The sequence below is a fragment of the Xiphias gladius genome, chromosome 6 (genome assembly GCF_016859285.1).
Source record: "Xiphias gladius isolate SHS-SW01 ecotype Sanya breed wild chromosome 6, ASM1685928v1, whole genome shotgun sequence".
Classification (NCBI taxonomy): Eukaryota; Metazoa; Chordata; class Actinopteri; order Istiophoriformes; family Xiphiidae; genus Xiphias; species Xiphias gladius.
The window spans coordinates 6,872,260-6,899,145 of NC_053405.1; the positions used below are offsets into that span (position 1 = coordinate 6,872,260).

At 41.2% G+C, this 26,886-nt stretch overlaps 1 protein-coding gene across 1 annotated transcript; it reads left to right on the forward strand.

Moving 5' to 3' along the window:
- Positions 1–19,488: 19,488 nt before the first annotated feature.
- On the forward strand, positions 19,489–25,259 carry si:ch211-262h13.5 (uncharacterized protein LOC571127 homolog). Its single transcript, XM_040127978.1, has 7 exons — positions 19,489–19,721; positions 20,740–20,850; positions 21,398–21,485; positions 22,141–22,307; positions 22,527–22,634; positions 23,365–23,451; positions 24,114–25,259. The coding sequence occupies exons 1-7, from the start codon at positions 19,500–19,502 to the stop codon at positions 24,612–24,614; spliced, it is 1,284 nt and encodes a 427-aa protein (XP_039983912.1). The 5' UTR covers positions 19,489–19,499; the 3' UTR covers positions 24,615–25,259.
- Positions 25,260–26,886: the final 1,627 nt, after the last annotated feature.

Here is a 26,886-nt window from a genome sequence, read left to right on the forward strand (position 1 = left end):
TTAGTCCCCAGTATGGGTCAAGCTCCAAAAATGCATAATTCTGAAAACCTCCCAGTGTATGGCCAGATCTGTCAAACGTCACACCACCAGATTTTAATCCAATCAACCTGGCTCAAGCTTCGACGCGACACAACGCAACCCTGCATTAGCCAAACAGACGCATACAAGCAAGTTCCTGGCAGACACCTTGTTCCATAAAGTATTTCTACTGCTTACCCGATGATCATCACAAGGAAGGTTAAAAAGATTATCACTCTGAGTATTATAAACCACTGTGCAGTGTTTCGGCATCTGGCAAGCCTTTAAGCTCATTAATCTGTTAGCGTTCACTGGGATTTCCTGGACCAGTGCTGCCCCTTCCATTATTTTAGTCTGAGCGTTTGCTCATTTTGTCAGACTTGAAAAAAAGCTCCTCCCGAGTCACAGAAGACATCATAGCCTACAACTGTTTTCACAGGCTGTGAAGTGTGTCCCATGTTGAGTAAACTGACTTTTTAAGTGTAAAAACACTGGGGCCTTATTTAAATAGCTAATGTTCCCCGCTTGCTAAGTACCAAGACACCGGCTGCACACCGGCTATAAACCACAAGGAGATTTTCTTTGTAAGCTACAATTAAATACCATCACCTTCTGTAGATGAAGAAAATCAGGACAGTGTTTCTTTCAAAATATTAATTTGAGAAACAACTAAGGAAACAGGAGGAGATTTCAAAATGCGAGCACCGTAACATGATGCAAAAGTGAAGGACGAAGCAGGAAATGAGTACAATTTTCAATCATGAGTCGAGTCAGCCATTAACATTTAACCTCAATGATTGATGCAGGCGTACTTCAAGTATCATTTTATTCCTGTAGCCTTTCAAATCAAAGTAGAAGAGAAGTGGGAAACTTTGAATGGTTGTAATCAGCTTCTCATCCGTTCTGCACAAACCATTGTTTCCCGAAACAAAAAACACAGTGATGGGGGTACAAAGAAGTGTGAGAATTTGATTGGCTGTCTATGGTCCACCGATTCACACAAGTTCAGCTGTTGACAACTTTTTGTTTGGCTTTTGACAAGTTTGTTTATTACCCACACAGCGGTCAAGTTTGATCACTCAGCTCCCCAGGAATTGAATTGTTTTCCGGTGACTTGTTGATCATGTTGCTTGCAGTGTGAATGCAGTGTTATGGGAGGAATATAATGAAAGTTTTCCCAACAGTGAAAGGCAGCAAGAGTGCATGTGTATAGTGTGAATACTAAAAAATGTAAGCCACAAACCAGCAACAGCGTATAACAGCTAAACAAATGAACCAAAAAAGGAACAAACCAAGCACAAAACCTCCATCCCTTTGTAACTCTGTCTTTATATCTATGTGTAATTCTCTTTATCACTCCTAATCAGTGTATTAGGCAGCTGTAACCATCCCATTAAGTGTCCTCAAACCTTGTTAATGCCCCACTGTAGAGTGTGTTTCAGTGTGTTTTGGACTAGCAGGATACAGACTGTGCCCTGAGTCAGCAGACAAGAGTGGATGTGAATGTTAAAATGACTAAATGCCAGCTCAGTAATGAGAAATCGTCCTAAACTGTCAGCGGCGGCCTGCACCAAATGCTCCATTTGGATTAGGACACCTATGGTCTGTGGCCCGCAAACAGGAAACAGACTGCGCTCTAATAAGGTGAAGTTTTCAGGAAGTGAGAAACATCCGTTCATTTATCCAGTGACATCTCTGCATTTCAAGAAGTATTTTATTGTGCTTAGCAAGTTTGCGGAAGCAAGTTTGTCTGTGCGTGCGTGTGTGTGTGCGTGTGTCTGTGTGTGTGTGTGTGAACATCAATGGCCTCATTGTGCAGTGGACACTCAGAAGGTGTTTCCTTGTATATACTGTGGCTCGGGGACAAACGGTGAGCTCTCCCATCCCAACTCTTCCGGACCCATTTTTATGTCCCACAACTGTGACCCCAGGAACTAGAGAGTTGTAACAGCGTCACATATTGGTACTTGAAACGTTATCTCTGGGCACATTACAGTGATAATCCTTAAAGCGAAATCATGTGGCTTTTAAATGCACAAAAAGTAAATTCTTTTTCACAATATAAAAGTGGGATGCTACGAGGGTGAACGGGTGGTGTGCAGCGGTTCTTTAGAGCTTTTTCACTGAAAGCAGCTGCCTGCTGCAGCTGCGAAAATGATGCTATGAGAACAGTGAGAGTAAATCGAAACCGTAAAGCTGAGCTCCGGACAGCTAAAAACACGAGCTGAAACTCGCTAGTAAGCCGCCTAAAGCCGAGGGCAGCTGCGGATACCGGCCATATATCTCTGTGGGTTCATCAATACGAGCCACCCCTTTCACGTAGCCGCATTGTTTGCACATTTTCATTTGATACGTTGGTATTAATAAAATATTGATTCCTGCCGCTTCAAGTATATATCTGTAGCATTCCTTTCGCTGCCATTTGACCGGCATCTCTCTCCTCGGCAGTGCAGGGCTCTCTCTCGCCTTAGTTTGAACAACATTAACATTAGCAGGTGAAGGTCTGCCGCCTCTCTACGGGAATCTGTACATGACCAAAGAATGAGTGTGTGAGTCATGCTCAGCGTCACGCTGTGTGTGTGGCTGCCTGTTTGGCTTCCCTCTCTCCCTCTCACACGCTGGCCTGATGCAGTGTCTCTACACGGCAGTGGACGTGGCTGCTGTCCTTGCGCATATGGGCTGTTGAACTTGCCAAAAGTCCCACATCTCTCTCCGATTCATCATGTTACTATAATGCCTCTTTATCTCAGTGGCCTTGTCCATGTTACTGTCCCTTTTACCGTTTTATCTGTGCACTTACACACTCGGGCACTCCAGTGGGAAATCACTCTTTCGGATGCTTTTTTTTAAAATTTAATAGTCTGAGGAGGGACTAGGAGCACCAGGAACTCGTGATTAAGATGCTTGAAAGGATGTTGGAAAGGACTCGTGCAGAGGTTTAAAGAGAGACTGCAAATGCCAGAATATTCCTCTCTGCAAAGCAGCAACACTTCTCTCACTCTCCCTGATTGCACCGCTCTCAACCTATATCTACTCTTTTCTTGACTTGTCTTCACAACCGTCACTGTCATTACATCACAAGAAATACCTATTTCAAGTCCCACGAACCAGTTTTTTATGAAAGGTCCGATTGTTGAAGTCATCATGAGGCTGGCAGGACAGAGAGCTCCGCGCATCTCATGTCCTGCAATGTGACCGGAGTGGAACAAAGCAGGTGAAAACCTATTGATAACAACATTCTGGTCTCAGAACTTATCATGCAACACAATAGGCCTTGGTAAAAACCCCCAGCATGCTCAATATCATGCTGCATGCCTTTCAATCCTGCACGTTTTGTTTCATGTATATCCACCCACTTTATCAATGAAGTACGGTAAACTACCATCTCTTCCTTCCTTATCAGATGTATTAAAAGGAACTTTAGATAACTTTGATTTCTTTTTTTTTCTTTTTTTTTTTGGGAGTTTTAGAAAGAGTTGTCGCCCATTAGTACGAATTTTGGTTGCAAGTGGTCAGCAAGAATCTTTATGTGGGTAAATTTTCCTTATTGAGCCGACTAAGCACACTTCTTAAACTATGGTTGTATATTCTAGTGTGTCTTTCCCTTGTTTCCAGCAGTATGGAAAATGTTTTTTTTTCTCTTTTTTATGAATTTGTGTACATACTTGGATATGTGTGTGGGGTATATGCTAAGAAATTTAATTAATTTATTTATTCATTTACACAGTATGTTTATGTTGCTTTCCTCACATATTTTCTTTGTGAGGAAGGTTGTTTCAAACTGTTGTTTCAACTTTTGGTCCATTTTTTCCTGCTAAGTTTGTCTTGGACATTTTTCCACCGTACACATTGATTATCTGAGGTTTTACAAGGCTTCTTATGTCTCGGGACTGTCCTCCCGGGAAATTCATCAGCATCAGTGATGCTGGTCGTCTCATCATCAAGCATGACCACAATCAATCCATAACCTTAACCATGTGTTTATTATTGCCACAATGAGAATGAAGCTCCCCTGACCTTGGCAAAGTAGTCAATTCAACCCAAACCGTGATCTTTCCCTGAACCTTAGTCGTTTTTCTGCTTCAACCTAACCAAACCTTAACCACGGCACTGTCGTTTCTTCAAACTTGTTTATTTTTCAACAGTGATTTGTAATGCTCTTGGAAGGCACAGGCACAATTATGTCTTCCATCCAGTCCAGAAAGTGCATCTCTGTGTCGTTCTAGAGAGCATAGACCAACTACGTATTTTTACTGCTCAATGTGGAGGTCTGGCGGGTATGTCTCTTCCACACACCATTCCTTTTCTTGTGCTTTGTTTTGGCCCCCTACTGTTGATGCATATTGCATTGCATCATTTTTTCTTTTTTTCGGTGATTGATTATTGATTAGCTGGATGTACAAAACCTCTTTCTCTCTCTGTACATTAAGTCCTCTGAGATCATGTTGTGATAAAGGACTTTATAAATAAATGATACTGAACTTGAACTAATTGTGTTCTGTTCAGTTCCAATATACAGTCATATTTTATTCGCTTTGATCGTATTGTGCAGTGTATTTCCATTCTGTATTCTATTCTGTTTGATTTGAACATCATTTCACTAATCATCCGGCTTCAACCAGCAGTTCAGTCTTTTCCACGATGACCATATGAAAACCCTAAACCTCGTGTCTCACCCCCACCCTGGTCGGCACCGGGCTCTTTTATCAAAGCCGGGGAAGCTACTTTGATTTAGCAGACAAACGCAGAGTCTGTAATGATGGACTCGGCGGAGCACCCCCTCCAGAGTGATTGCAGGCCACGTCGTTTGTTGGCGTTGTTTTAGATGCATCAATCTCACCGCTCAATGGAGTGGACGCCCGCTGCCACTGCGCAGCATTCAAGTTATCCTTCAGTCAATTAGTCATGAAGTTGAGAAGGAAAACTGATGGAGGAAGTTTTTTTTTCTACCAGAATGACCTCAATCTGTTATTTCAAAGAAGTGACAGAAAGTCACCAGTGCAGACAGAGGGAAAACTTCCCTGCTGTTTTGCATAGAATTGGAGTTTACTTTTCATTTCAGAAGGGGTTGTTTTGGAGGACTTGTATTTTTTCATTTTTTTAAAAGAAAGTATGAGCACACACACACACACACTCACCAACACATCCCCTCACTCCTTGACGAGAGTGGAAAAACCTCATTAAGATCAAAGACTTGTTTCTCTTAATTACTCTGTCGCTGCAGCCCTATCCTGCCCTGACACACACGCACACACACAAACACACACACACACACACACAAAGCAAAGCAGAAAACTAATTAAACAGTGGTTATTTTTAAAGCAGGATCTCTGTCTCAGAGTGTTTTCTGTGTGTGTGTGTGTGTGTGTGTATGTGTTGTGTGTGTTCAGCATCAGGGCATATGACCTAAAGGGGGTTCATACACGATGATGGAAAGTAACCAAGTACATTTACTTTAAAACTTAACGTTACGTGCAACTTCATTATTGCTCAAAAAAATCTGGCCCAGTGCTCCCAAAAGAAGAGCCGGAGAATCTTCAGCCAGTGCAGAATAGCGCAGCGCAATTAGAACTCCGCCGTACAGCAAAAGCAAATATAGACACTGATCTCCCATGTCTGAAGGTCGAGGACAGGTTCAGATGTAGTTTTTTAACTTTGAAATATGATCGTTTTGAAACAGCCATATTGTTTATTTTTTTTTAAAGAGGCAGGGGAGGAGGGGTCACATTACGCCACCCCGAGCAAATAGCAACGCTGTGAAAAAACAAAACAAAACAGTCATGTATAGAGTCGTAACTCACTGAAGGAGTTCGCCGTGATTTATATCTATTTTTGTATCTCAAAAAATTTTTAAGAGGCAGCTCAAGAGGTTATTCTTGAAAACAGGTTTGCAAAAACTGTCCGAAGACTGAGTGCCTTGTTGTATGTATATTACATGTATTTGATTATGGACCCCGGGAAGAGAGGTTGTTGCCAAGGCAACCAGTGAGTGGGATCCCAATAATTGTACTCTCATATGATGGTTAAATAACTGAGGCCCAAAGATGTAAATCTCTCCAATATTTCACAAAAACTCACAGAACAGATAACATTCCAAAAAGTGAATAGAGATTTAATTTCGCAGAACTCTTTCTCGCCTTTCCTACTTTAAAATGGGCCTAACTGAATGTAAAATAGCTAAAATTACCTACACTTCAGCCACCTACATTAGTGAAATACTACCTAGGCAGCATTAACAATCTAATACTATAATATGTAATAATATATTAGTCACATGGGACATTTTTCTGCAGAATGAGCACTTTTTTATAGACCTTCAGTACATTTAGTCGATAATTATTCTGTACTTTATTTAAGTAGGGCCTTAAATGCAGGATTATTACTTGTAATTGTCATGTGACACTTAGAAAGCTTCCAAAGTGATTTCGTTGATGTTTTTCAAAGCAAATAGACTGTATTATTTTTGACTCCTGTGTCCCTGCAATGAAAGATTAACTAGGGATTAAAACATGGCATGCGCTGTTGGAAAAATCTACATATTAGCTTTTTGGGGATCACATTTATGCATCCCCAGAGAGGGAGAAAAATACTTCCGTTCAGTCGTGTTGTTTTGTCAAACTTTTTGCCTCATCGCAGCCCTCAAATGAAGACACGTTCGCCGATGTATATGAGCCTGTGCGGAATAGTGACACCACACAACTGACAAGGACTTTTCTGTTATTCTTTGACTTATTCTACCGTGGCTTTGGCTCGCTTGCACATAATTTCAAGACACTTCTGCATGTGTGTGTGTGTGTGTGTGTGTGTGTGCGGGTGTGCATGGGCGTAAATCCCATCTTTTTGAATGAAATACATTTCTGATGTGCTACTGGGAGGGGAAATCGTGTTAGATCAGGTCTTTCGCGCATGAGCAGAGAGACTCAAGTCAAGTCATCGCTCATCCCAGATGACTTATACCTGACAGCTACGTGGGATTTAAGCCTGTTTTCGTTTGTTCATTAAAGCCTCTGTAACCTCAGATGTATGAATATGATTATGCTGTATCAAAAACAATCCCTGAGCACCAAAACGACAATGTGTATGTTCTTTGTACTTGCCAACAAAGGCCTATCTCTCGCTCTCATTTGCCAACATGGAGGCAGTGCGTGTGCGTGTGTGTGTGTGTGTGTGTGTGTGCGTGCGTGGGGTATGTAGATGGCACACCTGCCACTTCAAAGCTCTAGCCAGATGTGAAAACACAGGGACTGGCTACGCAGGGACCCACAATGGGAGGTACCCATACAGTTGAGTACCATCGTACACACATAATTATATGTGCAGAAACATAATGGCTGGAGCTCATTACAGTGCTCTAAATCATGCACCAGCCCCGTGTCATCACCTGTGGTCACACTTTGATGGTCCAACCTGCAGCAGCCACTTTGCACCATTCTTCAAATAGGCATTTGTTTTAAGATGTTTGGGCCTCACAGTTGTGCTTACAGAACTATGTGACGGGTTGGAATAAATGTTCAACAGAGGCATGTGCTCAGCCGAACTGGCAGGGAAGCAGATCACTCTGTAATGTCTGCTTTTCTTTGTTGTTGCCTGAGGTAAAAGTATGAAAAAAAATGAACCTCATATTTCACTTTGCCAGAATACTTTCTATAGGAGGTCAATAGTTGGCCAAATGTGTCTGTAGTCAGAGTAAATTCCTTGTATTCATTTTTAAAACACAGACCAAGCATTGTATTTCAAGAAAATCTAGAGAATGGTCAATTGATCCCTATTAGGTTTCATATGTTTTTGTTTTTTTTAAATTATTATTATTGAGATAAGGTTAGCCGAAAGAGAGGAGTTCATGCAGGGTTGTAGAAATCAAAGTGCTCATTTTCTGCATAAACAGTGTTACGGAATACGAGAACTGCTGAGACTTGGATGAGCATGAAACTCACTCAGTTAAAATGTCAAAATAGGAACAAGTGCATCTCGAAATACCATTTTTTTTACAAGTAAATCTCAAAAGTACAAGTATATTTAAAAAGGTAGGGAGAGAAGTCAGCTTCAATTCCCGAATCACAAATGCTGTTGCATATTCTGCTAATGCTGTGTTTAAATCCAATGTTAGAAACCTAATCCCACATTCAAAATTTTAAATCGTTGCAGTTTAGGATTTTGGGGCAATCGCGGATAAACTGGATAAGCAAGTATGGTGCTGTGTTTTGTTACAAATTGTAACAACATTTGTTGCATTTAGAGGCATCCGCCAAACCAAACTGACAGAAAAACGAGGATTGTGTCTGTAATTGTGCTTTATTTACTATATATTGCACTATACTCACTGTCCCTATTTTTAGAGTGCCAAAAATCTAAATGTGACATTACTGTAATATATAGCGCCCTCAGAAATTCCCAAATGTCAATTTGCTGCCCATGCATAGTAAATTAATAAGTGGCTATTACAATATAGTGAATGAGGTACAAGGTAATGATATCAGACTTAGCTGAAATAATTATAATTGATGACCGTCGAATATGGCGATTATCGCTGAATTATCAGAGAGACTCAGTAGTGAAAAGTACTTCTACAACTAGTACCTCCTCCCACTTTTAAACTGGTTTAGCATTGTCAGCACAAACCAAGCTGGTACGTTGATAGTGCTCTGTTTGGGCTTGGACGAGTCAACCTCAGTGAGGTGTTTGATTTATGCCCGGAATTCTTTTGCTTGTGTGCATTTTGTTTATTGTCTGTCACTATTTACGTCTCCAGCCGTCAGCCTGCGCCTCTCCCCACTCTTGGCCTCAGCCGTCTTTTCCTTTCTCTCGCTCCTGACCAACACCCCAGCCGCCTCCACTATGCTTGCCACTGTCACGTATTCCTTTTTAATACCACAAACCACTTCCCATTTCAGGGTTGATAAAGCCGCAGAACTGTTCCTCTCAGGAACCACTGAAGTGTCTGTGTCTACGTGTGTGTGTGTGTGTGGTAAGTGGAGTGTTTTTCTTATCCATTAATGCTTAATGTCATTGGCAGAGGGCACATCTCTCCATTTCCTCCCCTACAGCATTTAAGTGTTGAAACATCTATGATTGAAGTGTTGAAATGTGACTACCTCAGCATGTTCGTCATGCTGCTCGTATGCATCCTGACTTGGGACAACCACTTCAGTAAGATCATGGCAGGTGTGCAAACACGCCTTAAAATGGGTTTCATGTTCGGGTCTGAAACGCTATGTGTAACTGTTACACTTACATGTAAATGTCTTCTATATTTGGAGTATGTATGTGTGAGCTTGTGCATTGTGATGCATACAAGCGTGTGAATGTGTCAGCATATATATAGCGCTCCCATTTTGACTAGGCCAAGGGTCTTATCCATTGAACTGAAGAGAGTCAGACAGGTGGAAAACTAGACAGAAGGGAATGACATGTAACACACACACACACACACACACGAACATGAATACTCACACACGCGCGCACACGCACGCGTAACTTCACACAAATGACCGCACGTGCGCACAAACACGATCAGTCACACACACATGCGCAGACACACTTTCCTTGTTTCAGTCAATCTTTGGCTGGCATTTCCTGTGGTTGCTCTCCCCGCATGAGATTCTCACACCTCCTCTCTCCCTGGCTGTGAGCAACACTGATCTGATGGACAGAGAGAGGGGGAGTGCAATCGGGCAGATAGTTGGCCACTGGTCGTCAGACGAAGAGACAGACTGTGTGGGAGTGGTGCCGGGACCTGAATTTTTATTCTACCCTAACTAGCCATCTTCATTCAAACATCAAACCAGGATCAATCCAGCTAAGCAAGTTCTCCACCCTAAACGGCCATATTGGTTGTTTTTAGGGTGGGGAAACCTCTGATACGACTCATAGGAGCCTATGCTGAGTTAGGAGACATGCCACAGATAAACAGTTAAAAATGTTGAAAAATAAATAACCGACCCTTCTAAGTTGCCTCAATGATATGGTAAAGGTTTGGTCAGGTTTAGGCACAAAAACATCTCGGTTACCAACCTTTCTTTCTTTTTTCTTTTCAAGAGAAACGACCACACTGAATAGACTCGGGGGGTAATTAGAAACAGATCCAAACAGAGAGTGAACATCAGCACTGGAGGCCGCAGTTTAATGAGCAGCAGCTGTCGATAAACGCAGCAATGTCACAGACCATCGTTCAGTTTACACACTTTGTTTAGTCTCAAAAGACACGTTATTCTCCTGCAATGATCATGACCCATCGAGTTTACCCGTTTTTACTTTGCCATTACACATAATGGGCCCCTACCTGACCCAGTCAGGCTGGTTATAATACGCCGGTCCCGGGTCCATTCTTAGCCACTCAGAACTGAGTCAGCCTGTGATGACTTCTAGTGACAGGTGCAACGAACTTCAAACTCTCGACCAGAGCAGGCAGTGAGGCGCTACTCTCATAGCACTGGGATTGAAGGCACCTTCCAGTTTTCCTCTACAGAAAAAAAAAGTTATGTAGACATTTTGTGTTTCTCACTAAAAGCCACCGTGTGTATCAGGTCTTCCTTTCTCATAGGTTTTTAAAGGAGTTTTATTTATATATATACATATATTATATATAAAATAGATATGGTTATAAATTTGAATTTTGACGGTGCAGTGCTAGTTTTATTTGCCACATTACCACCACCTGTTAGTAGAGTATTGTGCCACCCATGTGTGTGCATACATGCATGGGCATGCGCAACACACAAACAAAATGGGAACCCGCTCGTCAAAAGCAGTGCTCCACAGTACTACGCATTGTCAGAAACTCCACAGATCTCCACCTTTAAGTTACTCTTAAAGAGGAAATCTTCACATTTGCCACCGGATTTGCAAAATGCATCACAACACACTGATTGCCTGAAGGCTTTGTTTCAAGAAAATCCCTCTGTTGTTATGACCCTGGTCGTAGCCGAATCACCGTGGTGTGATATCGATTGGAGATAAAGAAGAGCAACATCTTTTGAAAAGAAAATATCACAGGCAGGCACTCTGAAGCAGGCCTCTGCCCAGTGGTAGGCTGTTAAAAGACACACATTCTGAATGAGAAGAGAAAAAAAAAGATTCAATATTTGATGGACATTAAAGAGAGAAAAAAATGGTATGTGATTTTCAAAGACTTGGATGAGACTAAGTTGGATAGCAGTAAGATTAAAAGATTACTCTGGAGAAAGTGAAAGTGAAAGATAATTGAAATGGCGTGCTGCCAAGGATATCCCAAGTCTGTGCTATATAAGGCAGACTGAGAAGAACAATGTAGGCTAGCAGATCAGTGGAGTGGTGAAAGAAAAAAAAACACACAGTACAGTAGTACATCTACTCAGTTATCTGAAACATTATAGTAGCGGTTCAGTCTGAGACAGAAGGGAAATGGTTAAAAATCTTATTAAAAACAAAACAAAGACTGCACGTCAGAAGTCGAGGCAGATGGACATAAAAGGGATAAGAGGTGTAAAGTCTAGAAATATGAAAGTTAAAAAATGGTTTGTCATCATGAACCTAAGCACGGATGATTAACTCACACGCACGCCGCACACACACACACACACACACACACACACACACACGTACAGGCTGAGACATCCCGAGCATCCTCTGTGTGCCAGGCTCTTCCTCCAGGGTGAGTTAGTGGTGCTTTTAAGTGCAGACATCAAAGAGGCCTGTATGGGTGCGTAAATAGGCTTTAGGGCTGAAAAAGTTTTAGTTGTCATGAGGTTGATACCCAGTTGGTTAGACAAGGTCATGCATTGACTCAGTGACTTCTCCCTAACCCACCCCCCACCACCACCACCACCCCACCTTGCTCCCTCTCACACACACACACACACACACACACACAGAAGAGTACATGGATACACAGGCGACCAACTCCACACTGGCTTTCCAATACTGCACAGTAAACAAGCACTGAATCCAGACACATTTGAGCATATGCACCACCACCACCCCACCCCACCTCACTCCCTCTCACACACACACACACACACACACACACACACACACACACACACACACACACACACACACACACACACACACACACACACAGAAGAGTACATGGATACACAGGCGACCAACTCCACACTGGCTTTCCAATACTGCACAGTAAACAAGCACTGAATCCAGACACATTTGAGCATATGCAGCATGGTAATACATGTATGCACACACACACACACACACACACACACACACACACACACACACACACACACACACACACACACACACACACACACACACACACACACACACACACACACACACACACACACACACACACACACACACACACACACACACACACACACACACACACACACACACACACACACACACACACACACACACACACACACACACACACAGATGCACAAACACACAATCACACACACACACACACACACACACACACACACACACAAAAGCCTGGATTATAAGTATCAAGCATAGGGTATCACATTTTGCAAACACCAACAATATTACTGCCAAATAATTATTTTTTGTTAGCATGACTGGCACTGACGTCCAGTCAAGCAGGGTATCGGGTAGCAGGTGACTGGTCGTGATACATCTTAGAGTTGGCAGAGGAGATAAAATGAGGAGTGGGGAATGCATCGTGAGAGCCAGAGGTTGGAGTATCATGCACGGTGGTACTTCAATCACATTCAGTGATTGAGCCAGTCTCTCATACTGTGCATCATCATCCCAGCTCTGGGTTTCTGTAATAAACCCTGACATGACTATGTTCCCTGTATTTTCTCTCCGGGACTCAAACTGATGCACTGTGCTTATAGTATCATTTGCTGTAATGGCTCGGCAGCTCATCTGTGTCTCATGATGTCTTTAAATCAGTTTTGCCAAATCTCTCTTTTGAACTCACTCCAATTTGTCCCAAGTGTCACAGAAAAGTCCACGAATGAGAAGCCAGTAATTTGTTTTGTGATTTTTTTTTTTTTTTTTTTTAAATTTCCGCCCAATGTTTTGGTTGTACAGCAAATGTATTTATTGAGAAGTAATGGTTTGGCCCATTTCCAGCTGCAGCAGGCAACTGGTTTCAGTCTTGACAGATTCACTGACGAAGAAAGTTGACATCTAGGGGCTAAAGACGCTGGTAATTTTCTCAGGCGTTGTTGGAGACAAAACCAGTGTTAAAATGAGAGCAAATGTTGGATTTACATTTGTCAGGTGGCCATTAAATAGGGCTCCATGGGATCATGGTAACTGTTTGCCCAAACGTTTGCCATTAAATTAAAAAAAATAGTCTTTCAGGGCTTGTTTTGGATTTTTAAATTTCCTCTCTTTAATTTCTTCTTCCCTCCAGCTTTCGTTTCCATCAGACTCTAGATTTAAAAGGAACATAATATTAAACTTTAAACAATTATGATGATATTGAGACTCCCTTTTTATTGAAAATGCTACCTTGCATTTATATGGCATGTTTCAAGTTATGTCATATGCAGTAGACATATCTTATCATGGTGAATCGTTATGTGATCAAAAACAAGATATAACTTATAATAAAGTAAATATATTTATATATATATATATATATATATATATATATATATACAAGGGAATTCAGGAAAATAGACAGTTTAACATTCTGTCAATAAAACACACCTACAAGATCATTGACAAGGGTGTTTTCCTTGTGGTCCTTTTGTAGTAACTTAAATTTAGAATCAAAACTACAGTATATTCATTCAAGTATACCTCGAAGTTCATTCATGAACAATACGTCCATCTGAACAGGACATTATATTTTATATATATATTTTAGATGGGCAGTGTGTGTGAAAAATCCATGTGTCAGCAGTGTTGTTGTGCAAAAAGATAAATAGCCTTCTTCTTTCTCTGTTGATATGCAGGAATAAAACTTCTCATGTTACAACTAAAGTTTCAGTGCAAGTGTCCTGCTCTCATTTACTTCCTGCGGCTGCAGAAAGAGAAGCTGAGTACACGATTGGGAAATTAAGAGTCTAAAGCTGACTACTTTATCCAAAGAAAATGACAGGGATTTGTGACCACTACTGAGGAGAATGTCAATCAGCCACAAAAGCTTTGCTAACATGAGCTCGTGGCTTGACCAGTTATAGTGAAATTTAATGGGGGTTTAGGATCAGTGTGCATGTTTTGGCCACAACAGGGTAGGAAACAGGTCTTCCGGGGCAGAAAAGGTTTGAAAACAATTAAATGAGGGAATTAACCCTCTTCGTCCTCTCTTTCCATCCTAAAGTCTTCCCTTCTCTGTGCAGACTGTGACCAATAAGATAAGAAAAAAAAGAGCAAAAGGGAAGATAAAGGCAGATAAGATGTGGATGTGAATGAAAGCATGTGAGATGGAGATAAAGGGGACAATTTGCTAAAGATAAAGCCTGGCTTGCATCCTGTAATTTTGTTCTATCTGTGCACACGTATCTGTGAGAGATGGACAGAGTAATGATAAAAGACAAAATGTAAATAGTGTAGACTGACACACAAATCCCAGGTAGAATGTGATTAGAATGAGAAAGAGGAGAATTAAATGTGCAGTTGAGTAAAGAAACCAGTTCTTTCCCTCTCCTACTGACAGGCAGTGTGGCAGAGGAGGAGATTTCTGCCAGTATTTCCCACAGAAATGTGTTCTTGGCAAGGTGCAGAGGTCTGTGAAACAGCATTTATACCGTGCAAGGCTGAAATTCTCCACTGAAAACAACACTGATGAACTTCCCTGAAAGACCATTTAGACCATATCAGAGTAAGATTTTCTACTAAGAGTAACTCCTTTTCTCTTCTCTTCTCCTCTCTTCTCTTCTCTTCTCCTTCTCTTCTCCTTCTCTTCTCTTCTCCCCTATCTTACCACAGGGCCGTCGCTGTACAAAGTGAACAGAAGGAACCCCAATGGCAGCAGCCCCATCCTATCTGGTCCTGGGCATCACTATACTGTGGCATCTCTCCGCAGCAAGCAGAAGGGGAGATTACGCTGTACTCACATCAAAGGAGGTTTGTCTAACTTGGGTCTGGCGATGTGCTGGTGGAGCGAGTCCTTGGAGCAGCCTCGTCATTCTTATCTCTCCCCTACAGACTCTTTCTGCTCTCTGCTGCAACACAACTGGCTGCCTGTAACACTGACGCATGCATGCATGGCTCTGCACGGTCAAATGTGCACAAAAACACCAGTGCACATTCTTTTGTATGAAAACACACGCGCAAAAACTCACACAGTCAGACAATAACGCACACAACACCAAGGCAGCTCCCCCCCCCCCCCCTTCTGATACTAGCAGAATTTGTTCTGCTGAGTGAGTCTCCGTTTCCCTCCTCCAGCCGCTGTTGAGAGCTGAACCTGGTTCAGTGAATATTTGAAAAGGATTAAATGATTATCCCTGGACAGATGCTTGCAAAAAAGAACCCAGTACACTTCAATTTCATGTTGAATATTTTAACCACTCGAGGTAGATACTTTCAACCGAAAAGCACCACAGAAGTGAACAAATCACCCCCATCAAACATATAAACAAACTGTCTTTTAGCTGATAACCATGGCCTCCAATGGTTTACAGTTAGCCTCAAGATGAATGGCAGCATTGAACTGCAATAGTTTAAAAGAACAGCTTGACATTTTCGGGAAATGTTATAACTGTCTTTGGTATCAACAAAATGCAGACTTGTATGTTTATTCAAACAATTTTATTCCAGCACTTAAGACTAAAGACTTTTTCTCCAAACCAATTCACTTATTCATTCATATCCTACTAGACCGTCTGAACATCTGCATCTTCTTTATGTTCCAGTTATGTGGCTAAATTTTCATTTACATTTTCATTCATACATAGCTAGAGTTGCTGTTTTGTGGCAATCAAACTTTATTTCATAGTAGTCTTTCTGTCCCTTCTCCTCATTTTGTATATGTTTTCACTCGTGTCTGTTTGTTGATCTGTAGGTTTGTTTGTCAGCAGGATTATGCAAAAAAGTGCTGACCCGATTTGCGCCGAACTTGGGGGAGGGACGGGGCATGGACCAGGGAAGAACCCATTCAATTTTTGCCGCAGATCCAGTTAAAGGGGCAGATCCGGGGATTTTTTTTTTTTTCTATCACTTTCCTTAACCTTGCAAGATAGGGCATTTTTAGATATTTTCGACACCGTTCGGCCTTGGAGGATTTACACGCTCTACTGAGTTCCATTCTATTTACTTAATGTAGTTCTGTTTGTCTTGCCTTGGGTTTTTAGGGAAAAAAAGGTGCTTTTAGCTTGCAATCTCTCCTGCACAAGCTCTTGTTCACCTTGGATTCATGTATATCTGAGTATTTGTGAGAAAAACTTTGGCTGTATACGTGAGTGTCTGTTTGAATATATCAGATATTTTTTAAAGTAACTGAACTTTTATGGTGTGCGAGCAAACAAATAAATAAAAAAATAATAAGACTGATTCCACTCTCATCTGTGTATGGTAAATATGAAGCTAGTGCCAGCAGATGGTTATCTTAGCGCAGCACAGAGACTGGAAAGAGGGGCAAACAGCTAGCCGGGCTCTCACCAGAGGTAACAAAATGCAACAAAATCAAAGTGTAAAAATGACAATTCGCCATTTCCCACACAGGGGATTATGTGTCACAGCTGCCAATGGGGACTCTGAAGTTAAGGTCCCCATTCGAACAAATAGTCTGACACATAATCCCCTGTAAAACAGAGAATTGTCCTTTTTACACACTGGTTTTTCCTATGGATTAAACAAATGGGATACAACAAGTGAGCTCAGAGGTGCTGGCATTGGACAGAGCCGGGCTAGTTGCTTCCCCCCTGTTTCCTGTCTTTATGACATGTCTTTATGTCTCCCAGCTGCAGATTTAACGGACAGATGGTTACGGTAACGGTATTAATCTTCTCATCAACCCTCCACCGGAGGGTTGCTTTAAAAATCACAAAGCCTTATTTCCTCAGTGCCCAGGGAGAAGTTTTTTTGAACGAGTCACGTATTTGGTTTCACGCCAGAAGAAATCTCTGTAGAAACTCAGATGAGTGAAATGTGTGTTTGTGTAAGGCACACATCCCAGTCCGTAGTCACTTGCAGACACAGATATCGGTCGATCTTGTCGTAAACAATGGAACCAATCTGACTGTTCAAAAGTGTGAACCCCGCCCATAACACACAGTCAAGCCTGGTTACCCTGTTTACTGCTTTGAAAAAAAAAAAAAAAAAACATGTACAATATAAACTGTACCGCCCATTTGTGATAAATTCTTCTAAATTAGTTTTTGTACAAACTGCAACACACTGATGTAGAACAGCTGAAATAATTAGCATTGCTCATTTAACAAGATGAAGTACATTCAGTGAGATTAAGGGCCGTTGGGTTTTTTCAGCAAAATTAAGACACAAAAACACAAATATCAGAGTTACGAGGTGCTAAGACAACAGCAAGTTTTTAGCGCTGAAAGTAATTAACTCGATATCAGTGAATCATTAACCCAGTTCTGCCTGGTGGACAAAAAGCTTTGGCAGAGTCCCCCCCCCCCCAGTACAGCACACCAGACTCACAGTGACACCCAGTGGTGAGATGCTGATATTACAACCAGACTAGAAGATCCATTATGTTCAGTCCTGGTTGAAATTATTGGGCACCCCCTGAATTTTAAGTACAGAATTTAGAATATCTTCAGAAATAAATGCAAATCAGCCAATTCTGCGCAATCAAAATGGTTCAATAAAATGTCAATGGTTACTGAACAAAAGATAATTAAAAAAAACCAAACACTTCATAATAGTGAAATAACACAAACACAAAATGTACCCCAGCCTCAATTATTGTCAACCTTCACTAATATTTGGTTGCAGAACCTTTGGCAACAATTGCAGCCTCTAAACGTTTCTTGTAGCCATCTAGAGGCTTCTTGCCCCCATCTGCTGGTAGTTTCTGCTCCTCTTCCATTGCCATGTGTTCAAGCCCTTTTCAGTTTGCACGAGTCATTTTTGCAATGGCAGATTTCAGCTCTCTCCAAAGGTTTTCAATGGGATTCAGGTCAGGACTCATTGCTGGCCAGTTTAAAAAAGCCCATCTTTTCCTTTTCAACCGCTCTTTTGTGCTGCTGGATGTGTGCTTCGGGTCGTTGTCCTGCTAAAAGACCCAAGACCTTCGCCTCAAACCCAGTTTTCTGACACTGGGTAACACATTTCTCTCCAAAAGGCTTTGGTAATCTTCTGATATCATCAGTCCTTTGATACATTCAGTGCCTCCAGTGCCAGGGGCAGCAAAGCAGCCCCACAGCATGATAGAACCTCCACCGTGTTTTACTGTAGGTAGGGTGCTCTTTTCCTTATGGGCTTCATTTCATCGCCTATAAAAAAAGCTGATGCTCTGCGTTCCCAAAGAGCTCTGCTTTGGTTTCATCTGTCCATAGAACATTAACCCAGAAAGACTGTGGCTTATCTATGAAAGTTTTTGCAAACATTAGTCTTTCCTTTCTGTGCCTTTCATTCTGTAGCAGTGTCCTCCTTGGTCTTGGCCCACGGAGCCCTACTTGGTATAGTGTGCAGTGTGTGGTACAGGCTCAAACCACCACTCCAGATCAGCCTGACGCCGGTTAGATTTCTTGCCTGGTGTTCTTTCCACAACCTGCACCAACTTTCGCAGACTTTTTTTCACTGAGTTTCTTTTTTTGCACCACGTCCTGGAAGCATCTTAACAGTTTTATGACTGTGAAACTTCCTGATGACTTTATGAACTGTTGAAACAGGGATTACAAGATCTTTGGCGATTGCCTTGTAGCCTTTGGAATTGTTATGCTTTTAGATAATAGCATTTCTGATGTTCTCAGACAGCTCTCTTGTCAACACCGCTGTGAAAAAGAATTGGGAAAACAACAGCCCCTTTTTTTGCAGTAAAACCATAATTCCTTGGTTATTTCAGGTCATGTGAACACTGCAAATTAAACACAGTTGCATCGCATTTGTTTTTTATTTTGTTTAAGGAACTAATTTAAATTCATCTAAAGGTTTGAATAATTGTTGTCAAGCGTACATTTTATGTCTGTATTTTTTATTTCACCATATTGAAGCATTTTCTTTGTACAGTAACTTTTGACATTTTATTAAATATTTTGTTTATACAAAATTGGTTAATTTGCATTTATTTCTGAAGGTATTCTGAATTCTGTACTTTAAATTCAGAGGTCAGGATTAAAAGGAATAAAACAGCCTTAAATGTTATTATTGCAACATATAAACATAGGAGTATTATGAATTAAATCTTTGACATTCTTTCTGTTTGTCTATGACTGAGTGTTCCCCAGTTTAAACGAATCACTGCAACATTCATTCACAAGTATCAGCTCCCTGCCATTAAATAAACTTTGTCCTTGGCTTCATTTCAACATCTCTGTCCTGTTTTGATTCCAAAAGTCACTGCCTCCACCGAACGCAAACACCAGAGAACAAACTTGACTTTAAACCAGCTCTCTCTTTCAGTCCCGGTGTGAACCTCTGCCACCATGGTCGAGTCCGTCTGCACAGTAGTCCTGCTATTATCCCTGCTATCCACTGTTTACGGTGAGGGTTTCGCGCTGGCGCCCAGTGAACTTGCTCCTATCCCCTGTAATGACAAAGCAGTGGAGAAGCTGTCTCGCCTGGCTGTCACTTACATCAACGAAGATCGCCATGAAGGCTATAAGTTTGCCCTCAACCGCATTGCAAATGTCCACCTGCATGCTCAGGTCAGTACAGAGACAAATGCTCATTGGGAAAAGCTGCCCGGGGTTGTTTTTGCATTTCTGTCAGGCGGTGATTTGTACCATGTTTAACAATGGAAGTGGTGTGGAAATGTTATTTTCCCTTCTTTTGTTGCTGGAATGCCCAAACATCCTTGTGAAAAAAAGAGTCCCACACAGATAGATCTAACCAGCCGTGGCCAGTCTTCATGTCAGTGGGACTCCCTTTGATGAGATTTATGTTCGGTTGTTAAAAATGACTGTGCACGGTCAAAGTTCTAATCCGAAATCATCATCTTACTTTTGTCACAATCTGCCGACTCTCACTCGTGGGAAACGATGATAAAATTAAACTCTGCCTCTCAAGGACTTATTGGAGTCCCCAGACCTCAGTTTGGGAACCACTAGACTACATCAGACATGAAAAATAGCAGCAGTTACATTAATGTGCAACCACTAAAGACTAAAAACAAACATAAATATTTGTTTTCTGCCTTTTACTGTAAATGACCACCATCAGTGCATGCTGCTTATAATAAATGTAATGTTAAAATTGGAGTAAGTAATGTTATGTCATGAAATGAGAGGCCATCCTCTTTCACGCCTCATGAAAAAAGGCCTTTAGGCCTGAAGTGACTGTTAATAAAGTCCAGGTCATTTCGGTCCAGGACCGCTGGGACAAACCTTGCACGACAGGCTTTATGAACTCCACGCTGTCAGCTGCTGAAGGCTATTGTAGCCCGACTGTGGGATACATCAGGTTTTAAGAGGCTCAGCCCAACGTCATGACCTGAAAAGGCTGCGATTGCAGTGTTAAAGTGTTAACACTAGTTTTCAGTGCTACAGCTCAAACTCAACAATGAAAAAAGTGTTAATTAATGGTTTCTTAAAGATGTAACTGAACGAACTAAGGTACTTGACAGAGGACTAAATTCGATGCTTCGATTTTGTAACGTTGTCTTACTGCTGGAATTGTTCGTTCCTCCTCTCTCTCTATTCATTTTGTTTGCTTTTTGCATGTCAGGGCCCAGCAGGCAATGTGTATTACCTGGACCTTGACGTCCTGGAGACCAAGTGTCACATAGGCAGCCCAAAACCATGGAAACGTTGTGACGTCAGAGCCTTCATGGAGACAGTAGGACACGTGCACACACACACACACACACACACACACACACACACACACATATGCAAACATCTACAAACAAGCACACGTGTTTGTACTTGTACATTACATGGGAGCGCCCTCACTGACATAATGCAATCCCTACATTATCCTATTAGAAAAATGCTCTGGCTTCAAGCACCATTATCTTGAATATCTAAAGTGTCATGGCTTATATCAGGTCATTGGTAGGCACTGGCAGATGTTTTGTTTGATACTAACAAATAATGTCAGGCTATATGATCATTTTGGGTTTCTTTTCTAACTTGAAACCAAAAACCAGAGTCTTGCCCACAAGCAGCCCTTTGAAGAAGTAAAGAAAAGCCAAAATGTCCTCACTTCCCAACAATGTCCTCAAACTGAACACTTTGGTCCTCGCACTGATAGAAGCACAAGACCACACGCACATTTAAAGTCTTTTTTTTTTTTTCTTCTTGGAGTTTTACTGTTTTAATTCATATCACATGTTGTCAGATCCTTTTATTGATGGTGGCTGTGACTGTTTTATTATTTTCAGCAAATCTCTGGCACCTGCAACACCACCATTCTCCACACACCAGAGGGCTACACCTACCTGTACAGCTACGACTGCGTTCTAGTGCCGGGTAACATCAACATACAGCTAGATTACTGGCTATCACACTGTTCATACATCAGTCTCATACAAACTGCCCAGAATGGCAGCTGTATACACAGATTGTAATTGTTGGTGTGCTCAAGAAGCTCAAGAAGAAGATGTAATTAATTACACCTGTGCATTTCCTGCTATAACAGATCAAAATGGCGGTCGCGAAAATGTGTATTGGTTTCACTATGAACCCAAACTGAGATTTTGCTTATTATATTAAATCACTTATGCACCAACCCCCCCCTTTTTTTTTTAATCTTGAAGCCTTATGTTGCTCTTCCCTCACAACCAATGATATCAATCAAGCATGATCTGTACACACACACACACACACACACACACACACACACACACACACACACACACACACACACACACACACACACACAATCCTGCCAAAAATAAAATCACCTGTGTGGGTTGGTGCATAGGAGCTTTATCAAACCATTAACAACAGATGTTCCAAAACATGTTTTCTTACTAATTCAGCTTTTACTTAATACTACTATCTAATGCTTTTATTCCATGTCCATGCATTTCTGCCCAATATTTTCTGCATACAACATTTTGTTAGTTGTAATTTCAGTGTGAATGTTTACTTGATCATCTGTATTACTGTCTGGTCCCTGCAGATCCCACAGAGAAGCTCCAGCAGACCTGTCCAACCTGCCCCGTCCTGCTTCCCACAGACAGCCCACAGGCCTTGAACACTGCTCAGGTCACTCTAGCGTCCTATAAGAGACGGTCCAAACTTGCTGCAGGACTCGGGGTGAAGAAGGTCACCAGAGCTGCAGTGCAGGTACACCTGGATTCTCCCGCGGACTCAAGCTTAGTGTATTGCTCCTCTTTGCACATGATAGTTCGGCTTAGGTAACACCATTTGTGCTCTTAGACCAAACCGATAGCCATTACATTACAGCAAAAACCATACTCCCTCCGCGTCTGCCGGTGACTGTGTCTTTGTGCGTTCATTTGTGCAATTTTACCCTTTTCTTACCATATACCATTCCTATTTCAGACTGTGCCAGTGAAAGCCAGTTTTGTGGAGTACACAGTCCAAGAGTGTCCAGAGGGAGTGACAGAAAGAGGCACCTGCCAGAGACTGACGCTCAACTCTGACACAGAGGTGCTCCAGAAAGTCAACATATTCCAAATTTGACATTACCTAGAAATATTAAACATACTGTTGCCATTTTGAAAAAACCATGTATCTACCAAATGTCAACTTCTGAAGGATTACCAAAATAACCCTGTTTTCAGCTTTGTGACAATGCATTTTTCAGATAAAACAATAGGTCTTTAAATGGTATAATTTAGCTTAAGAAGTAAACTCTACAGGAACGCATAATTGTTCCTTTTTTTTGGAAAAATGTAGTTTAATACTTGAACAAAAATCCACACACGCAATGGCTTATCCTCTCAGACAGTATTGATAGAAAGATGTGAAGACAAAGAGGCTCAAATCAGAGATATCACAGAACAACACTGTCTGAAGGTGCTCCATTCACTTAAAAAAGTGGATTGCTATGAGAACAATCTGGCACCGTTATGAAACTAATTGATGTTGATCTAAAAACTCAAATACTGCCAGCATCTTGTTTACCATCACTGCGGCAGTTCCTGGAAGAGCTACTTGATGACATGACAGATTAATTCCTACTTTTAAAACTTCCTTCACTAAAAAGGCTGCAGTAATTGATTATTTTATTAAAGAAGGCTGACAGGTTTTCTATGCTGAAAAAACAATTTTTTTTTTCACCATCCCTGCTCTATCGTTTTGCTTTTTATTTTTTATTTTTTTGGATTGACCCAGTATTGTAAAAGAAATAACAAAATGTCTTGTCTTCTCGTCGCAGACTGCAGGTTTCTGTGCAGGATCTGTGCATGGAGACATGAACACCTACCCTGATGTGCAGGTGTCCTGTGAGATGTTCAAAGTACAGGTACAAGAAACAATTAAGAAATATTTACCTTTTTAAAGCCAATTAAGCCAAAGTGGAAGCAATAATTTCTTAAATGAGCCAAAAAGAGACAACAAATACACATAATCAAAATGTCCAAATTAAAGACGGATGGAAGAAAGCGTAAAACAATGAAAACTCCAGCTTATTTACATGATGCTTCAATATTTCAACGGTTTTCAATAAATTAGATTTTTGAGGATGCTTTCAACTGCAGTTCGCATTTGAATATGCAAAAACTTAAGTAAAATGTGATGGGACAGTGGTGAAAGTGTGGGACTGCGAGCTGAGAATGTAATAAGCTATCGTGTGACCTTGATTTGATGAATGTTTTATGCTGTGTTTTGATTCAGATTTTACTAAATCAACGTTTAAAATGATGATTTGACTTTCTGAATGGATGCCACTGGCCATATAATTATTCTGTCATATCTCACTTGTTGTGCTTGTGTCTTCAGATGCGTGTTGCACTTGTGTGTGTTTAACCATATAAAATTATATGGTTCTGTGCTATAATTATGTTGCCTTCTCGCTTCTTTCTTCAGTCGTGGCGTGTAATGTAATATTGCATGAATCTTTTCACAGCTGGTGGAGTGAGTCTCTAACATTTCAGTCTGGTTTGATCTTTTTCTATTTGTTTGCAGAATGTGGACATCCTCACACCATTGCAGCCGCAGATTCACAACCTCCCCCAAGACCCAGGGAGCCCAACCCCAGCCCCTCCTTCGATCGATGACCCGGGAAATGAACCAACGCCTGTTCCCTCTGACCCAACATCGCGCCCGACTGTTCAACCAGCGCCGTTTGACCCCACACCCATTCACCCTGAGCCCTTTGACCCCCCAGTTGTGGTCAAACCCTCTAGGCCCCTCACCTCTTCTTCCAGTGAGACCTCTGAAGAGCTAGTCGTCCAGCAACAACAACCACCAGTTGCTGGGCCATTCGATTCATCGTCTGAAGAGATTGGAGGCCCCGTGGCACTGCGTCCGCCCTTTAACTTCCGCTACCAGAGGCATGACCGCAAGAAACGGCAGGCCTTGGTGGAGACTTCACCCTCTCACAGCCCCATCTTCCTGTCTGATTTCCCCAGTGGGCCCTCTCCTTTCCGCTCCTGTCCTGGTCCGGCTCGATACACCACAGTTTAACTGCCGCTGCTTAGGAGTCCATTTGTTCATCCTTAATCTATCCACTGAGACAGTGGACCAGTAAACTTCTCCGCTCCCTGTCACTGGCGGCTTGTAATAGTTTGTGCTAATGAGAGGAATGCGATCCCTTTTTCACTGGCCCTGCAGTGACCTCTCTGCTGTAACTGTACCTTTGCTCCAAACGCAGCCATGGCTTACACCATATGTATTTAAAGTGGCTTCAAATATTTGAACAATTTGAATAAATCTTTGTTTTAAACGCCTGTCAACTACTTGGCAAACTAATTTACTTAAGCTAACAGTCTGACAATACCGTGTCTATTTTGATGGTATAAAGCCATAACATTTTTATTTTAGAGCTGAATATTTAAAAGCTGAAAAATGTTAGTTGATTTACCAATTAGGTGATTGAAAGAAAATCAATCAGCAGCTATTTTAATGATCAATAAATTGTTAAAAAAGTCATTTATGGAACAAAAATGCCAAACATCCGCTACTATAATTCCGGCTGCACAACTGTGATGGCTTTCTGCTTTTAGTGTGTATTATATCTTTCTAAATTGAATATCTTTGGACTTTGGAGTATTGTTCAGATGAAACAGGACATTTGAATACATCACTTTGGGCTCTATGAAATTGTGATTTTAAAAAAAAAAGTATTTTCTGACATTCTGTCATCTAAATGATTCATTGATTAATTTAAAAAAAATCATTCAATTAATTAACAATGAAAATAATATTTTAGCTGCAGTGTAATCTTAAAAAATCCATGTACTGAATTTCCTTGTAACAATACGCCATGACAATTGATCGTTTTTTTGAGTTTTTCTTTGAATTTGCCCTGAAATGTTTAATGAAACACAAAAAATAAACAGAGCAAACACAAAGTGCAGCAAAGGAACACAAAAACTATTGTTTGTGAGTTTTAGAGAAGGCAAAGGAACTGAAAAAGTAAAAGACATTATCTAAGCGTTTTACTTGGAACTATTAAACTCTGAGAAACTCTGATCTGCTGACATTTTATTCAATTCTCGAAAATGTTCTTTTAAAGTTAAGAAATCCTTACACTGTGCAGTTTTCGCTTGCATATAATTTCATTGCTGCATATGATAATTGAATTTTTGGAACTTCATTGGCCAGCAACCAGAACAAAACTTTGACCAAAGGTCAAAAATCTTCAAAAGGTGAAAAAAAGCATATTATTTCAACAAATATTTTCTGTGTAATGCTTCTGCTTTAAAGGAATTTTTTTTTTTAATGTGAACCTGTGTCTTATTTTAATAGTTTTGGCCATTACGCTCAGGTAAGTATAACATTGTACTCCCTGCCATCATTGTAGAGAAAGAGAACAGGACCACTTGCCTACAGACAGCTTTACAAACATGTCCAGTGAAGCAGAAGAAAAGTGTGGGTTTATTAGGACTCTTCACCACAGGGCTGAGACTGTGCCAAACAGCACTGAAGTGAAAGACAAGTGCAAACATCTCAGGAAAGCTTTAAAAGCTTGCAGCTATCCGACGCGGGCTTTTTTTCTACACAGCAGCTGGAGAAAGAGCAGACTGACACAGAGGAGAAAAGCAGTGGAGATGTGATAAGTCATCCCTTAAGTGGCTGGAGTGTCGCTCAAGAGTATCTCCAATAAACAAAGCGTCTCAGTGCAAGTCAGAAACAGGTCCTCTTAAAAACCACTCACCAAACATGAGAAGAGCAATGCGAAGCCTAGTGACAGCTACACAGATCCATACATCAGGACACCAAACATGGCCAGGACAAGAGCAAACCCCGCAGGGCAAGATGCGGCAGTCTGTCTTCCTTTAAAGGACGGTGGAAACTCCTTTGAGGACAGCAGAGTACACATTTCGGACAGAGAGGACAGAGGGTTTGAAAGATGAGTGTAAAGGGCTAAAATAACTATCCTGTAACAACGCGGAGGAGGCCGCAACGCCACTGTAATGCTGCTCTGAAGGCCATTTGCATTCCCAGCGGTGGAAATTAACAAGCACATTTTGAGCTCCTTGTACTTTACGTGATTCCATTTTATGCTGCTTTATACTTGGACAGCTTTAGTCACCAGGGACTTTGCAGATTCAGACTATTAATATAAAATGTAATCAATAAATTAGTAACTATCATCATAAATCAAGGGACCCTACAGTATACAAAGTAAGTAAGTAAGTAAGTAATAGCCCCACCTTTACCAGCTGCAACATCAAAGTGATACATACACTGATGAATCAAAAAATATAATCCAATCATATTATACATATTATTA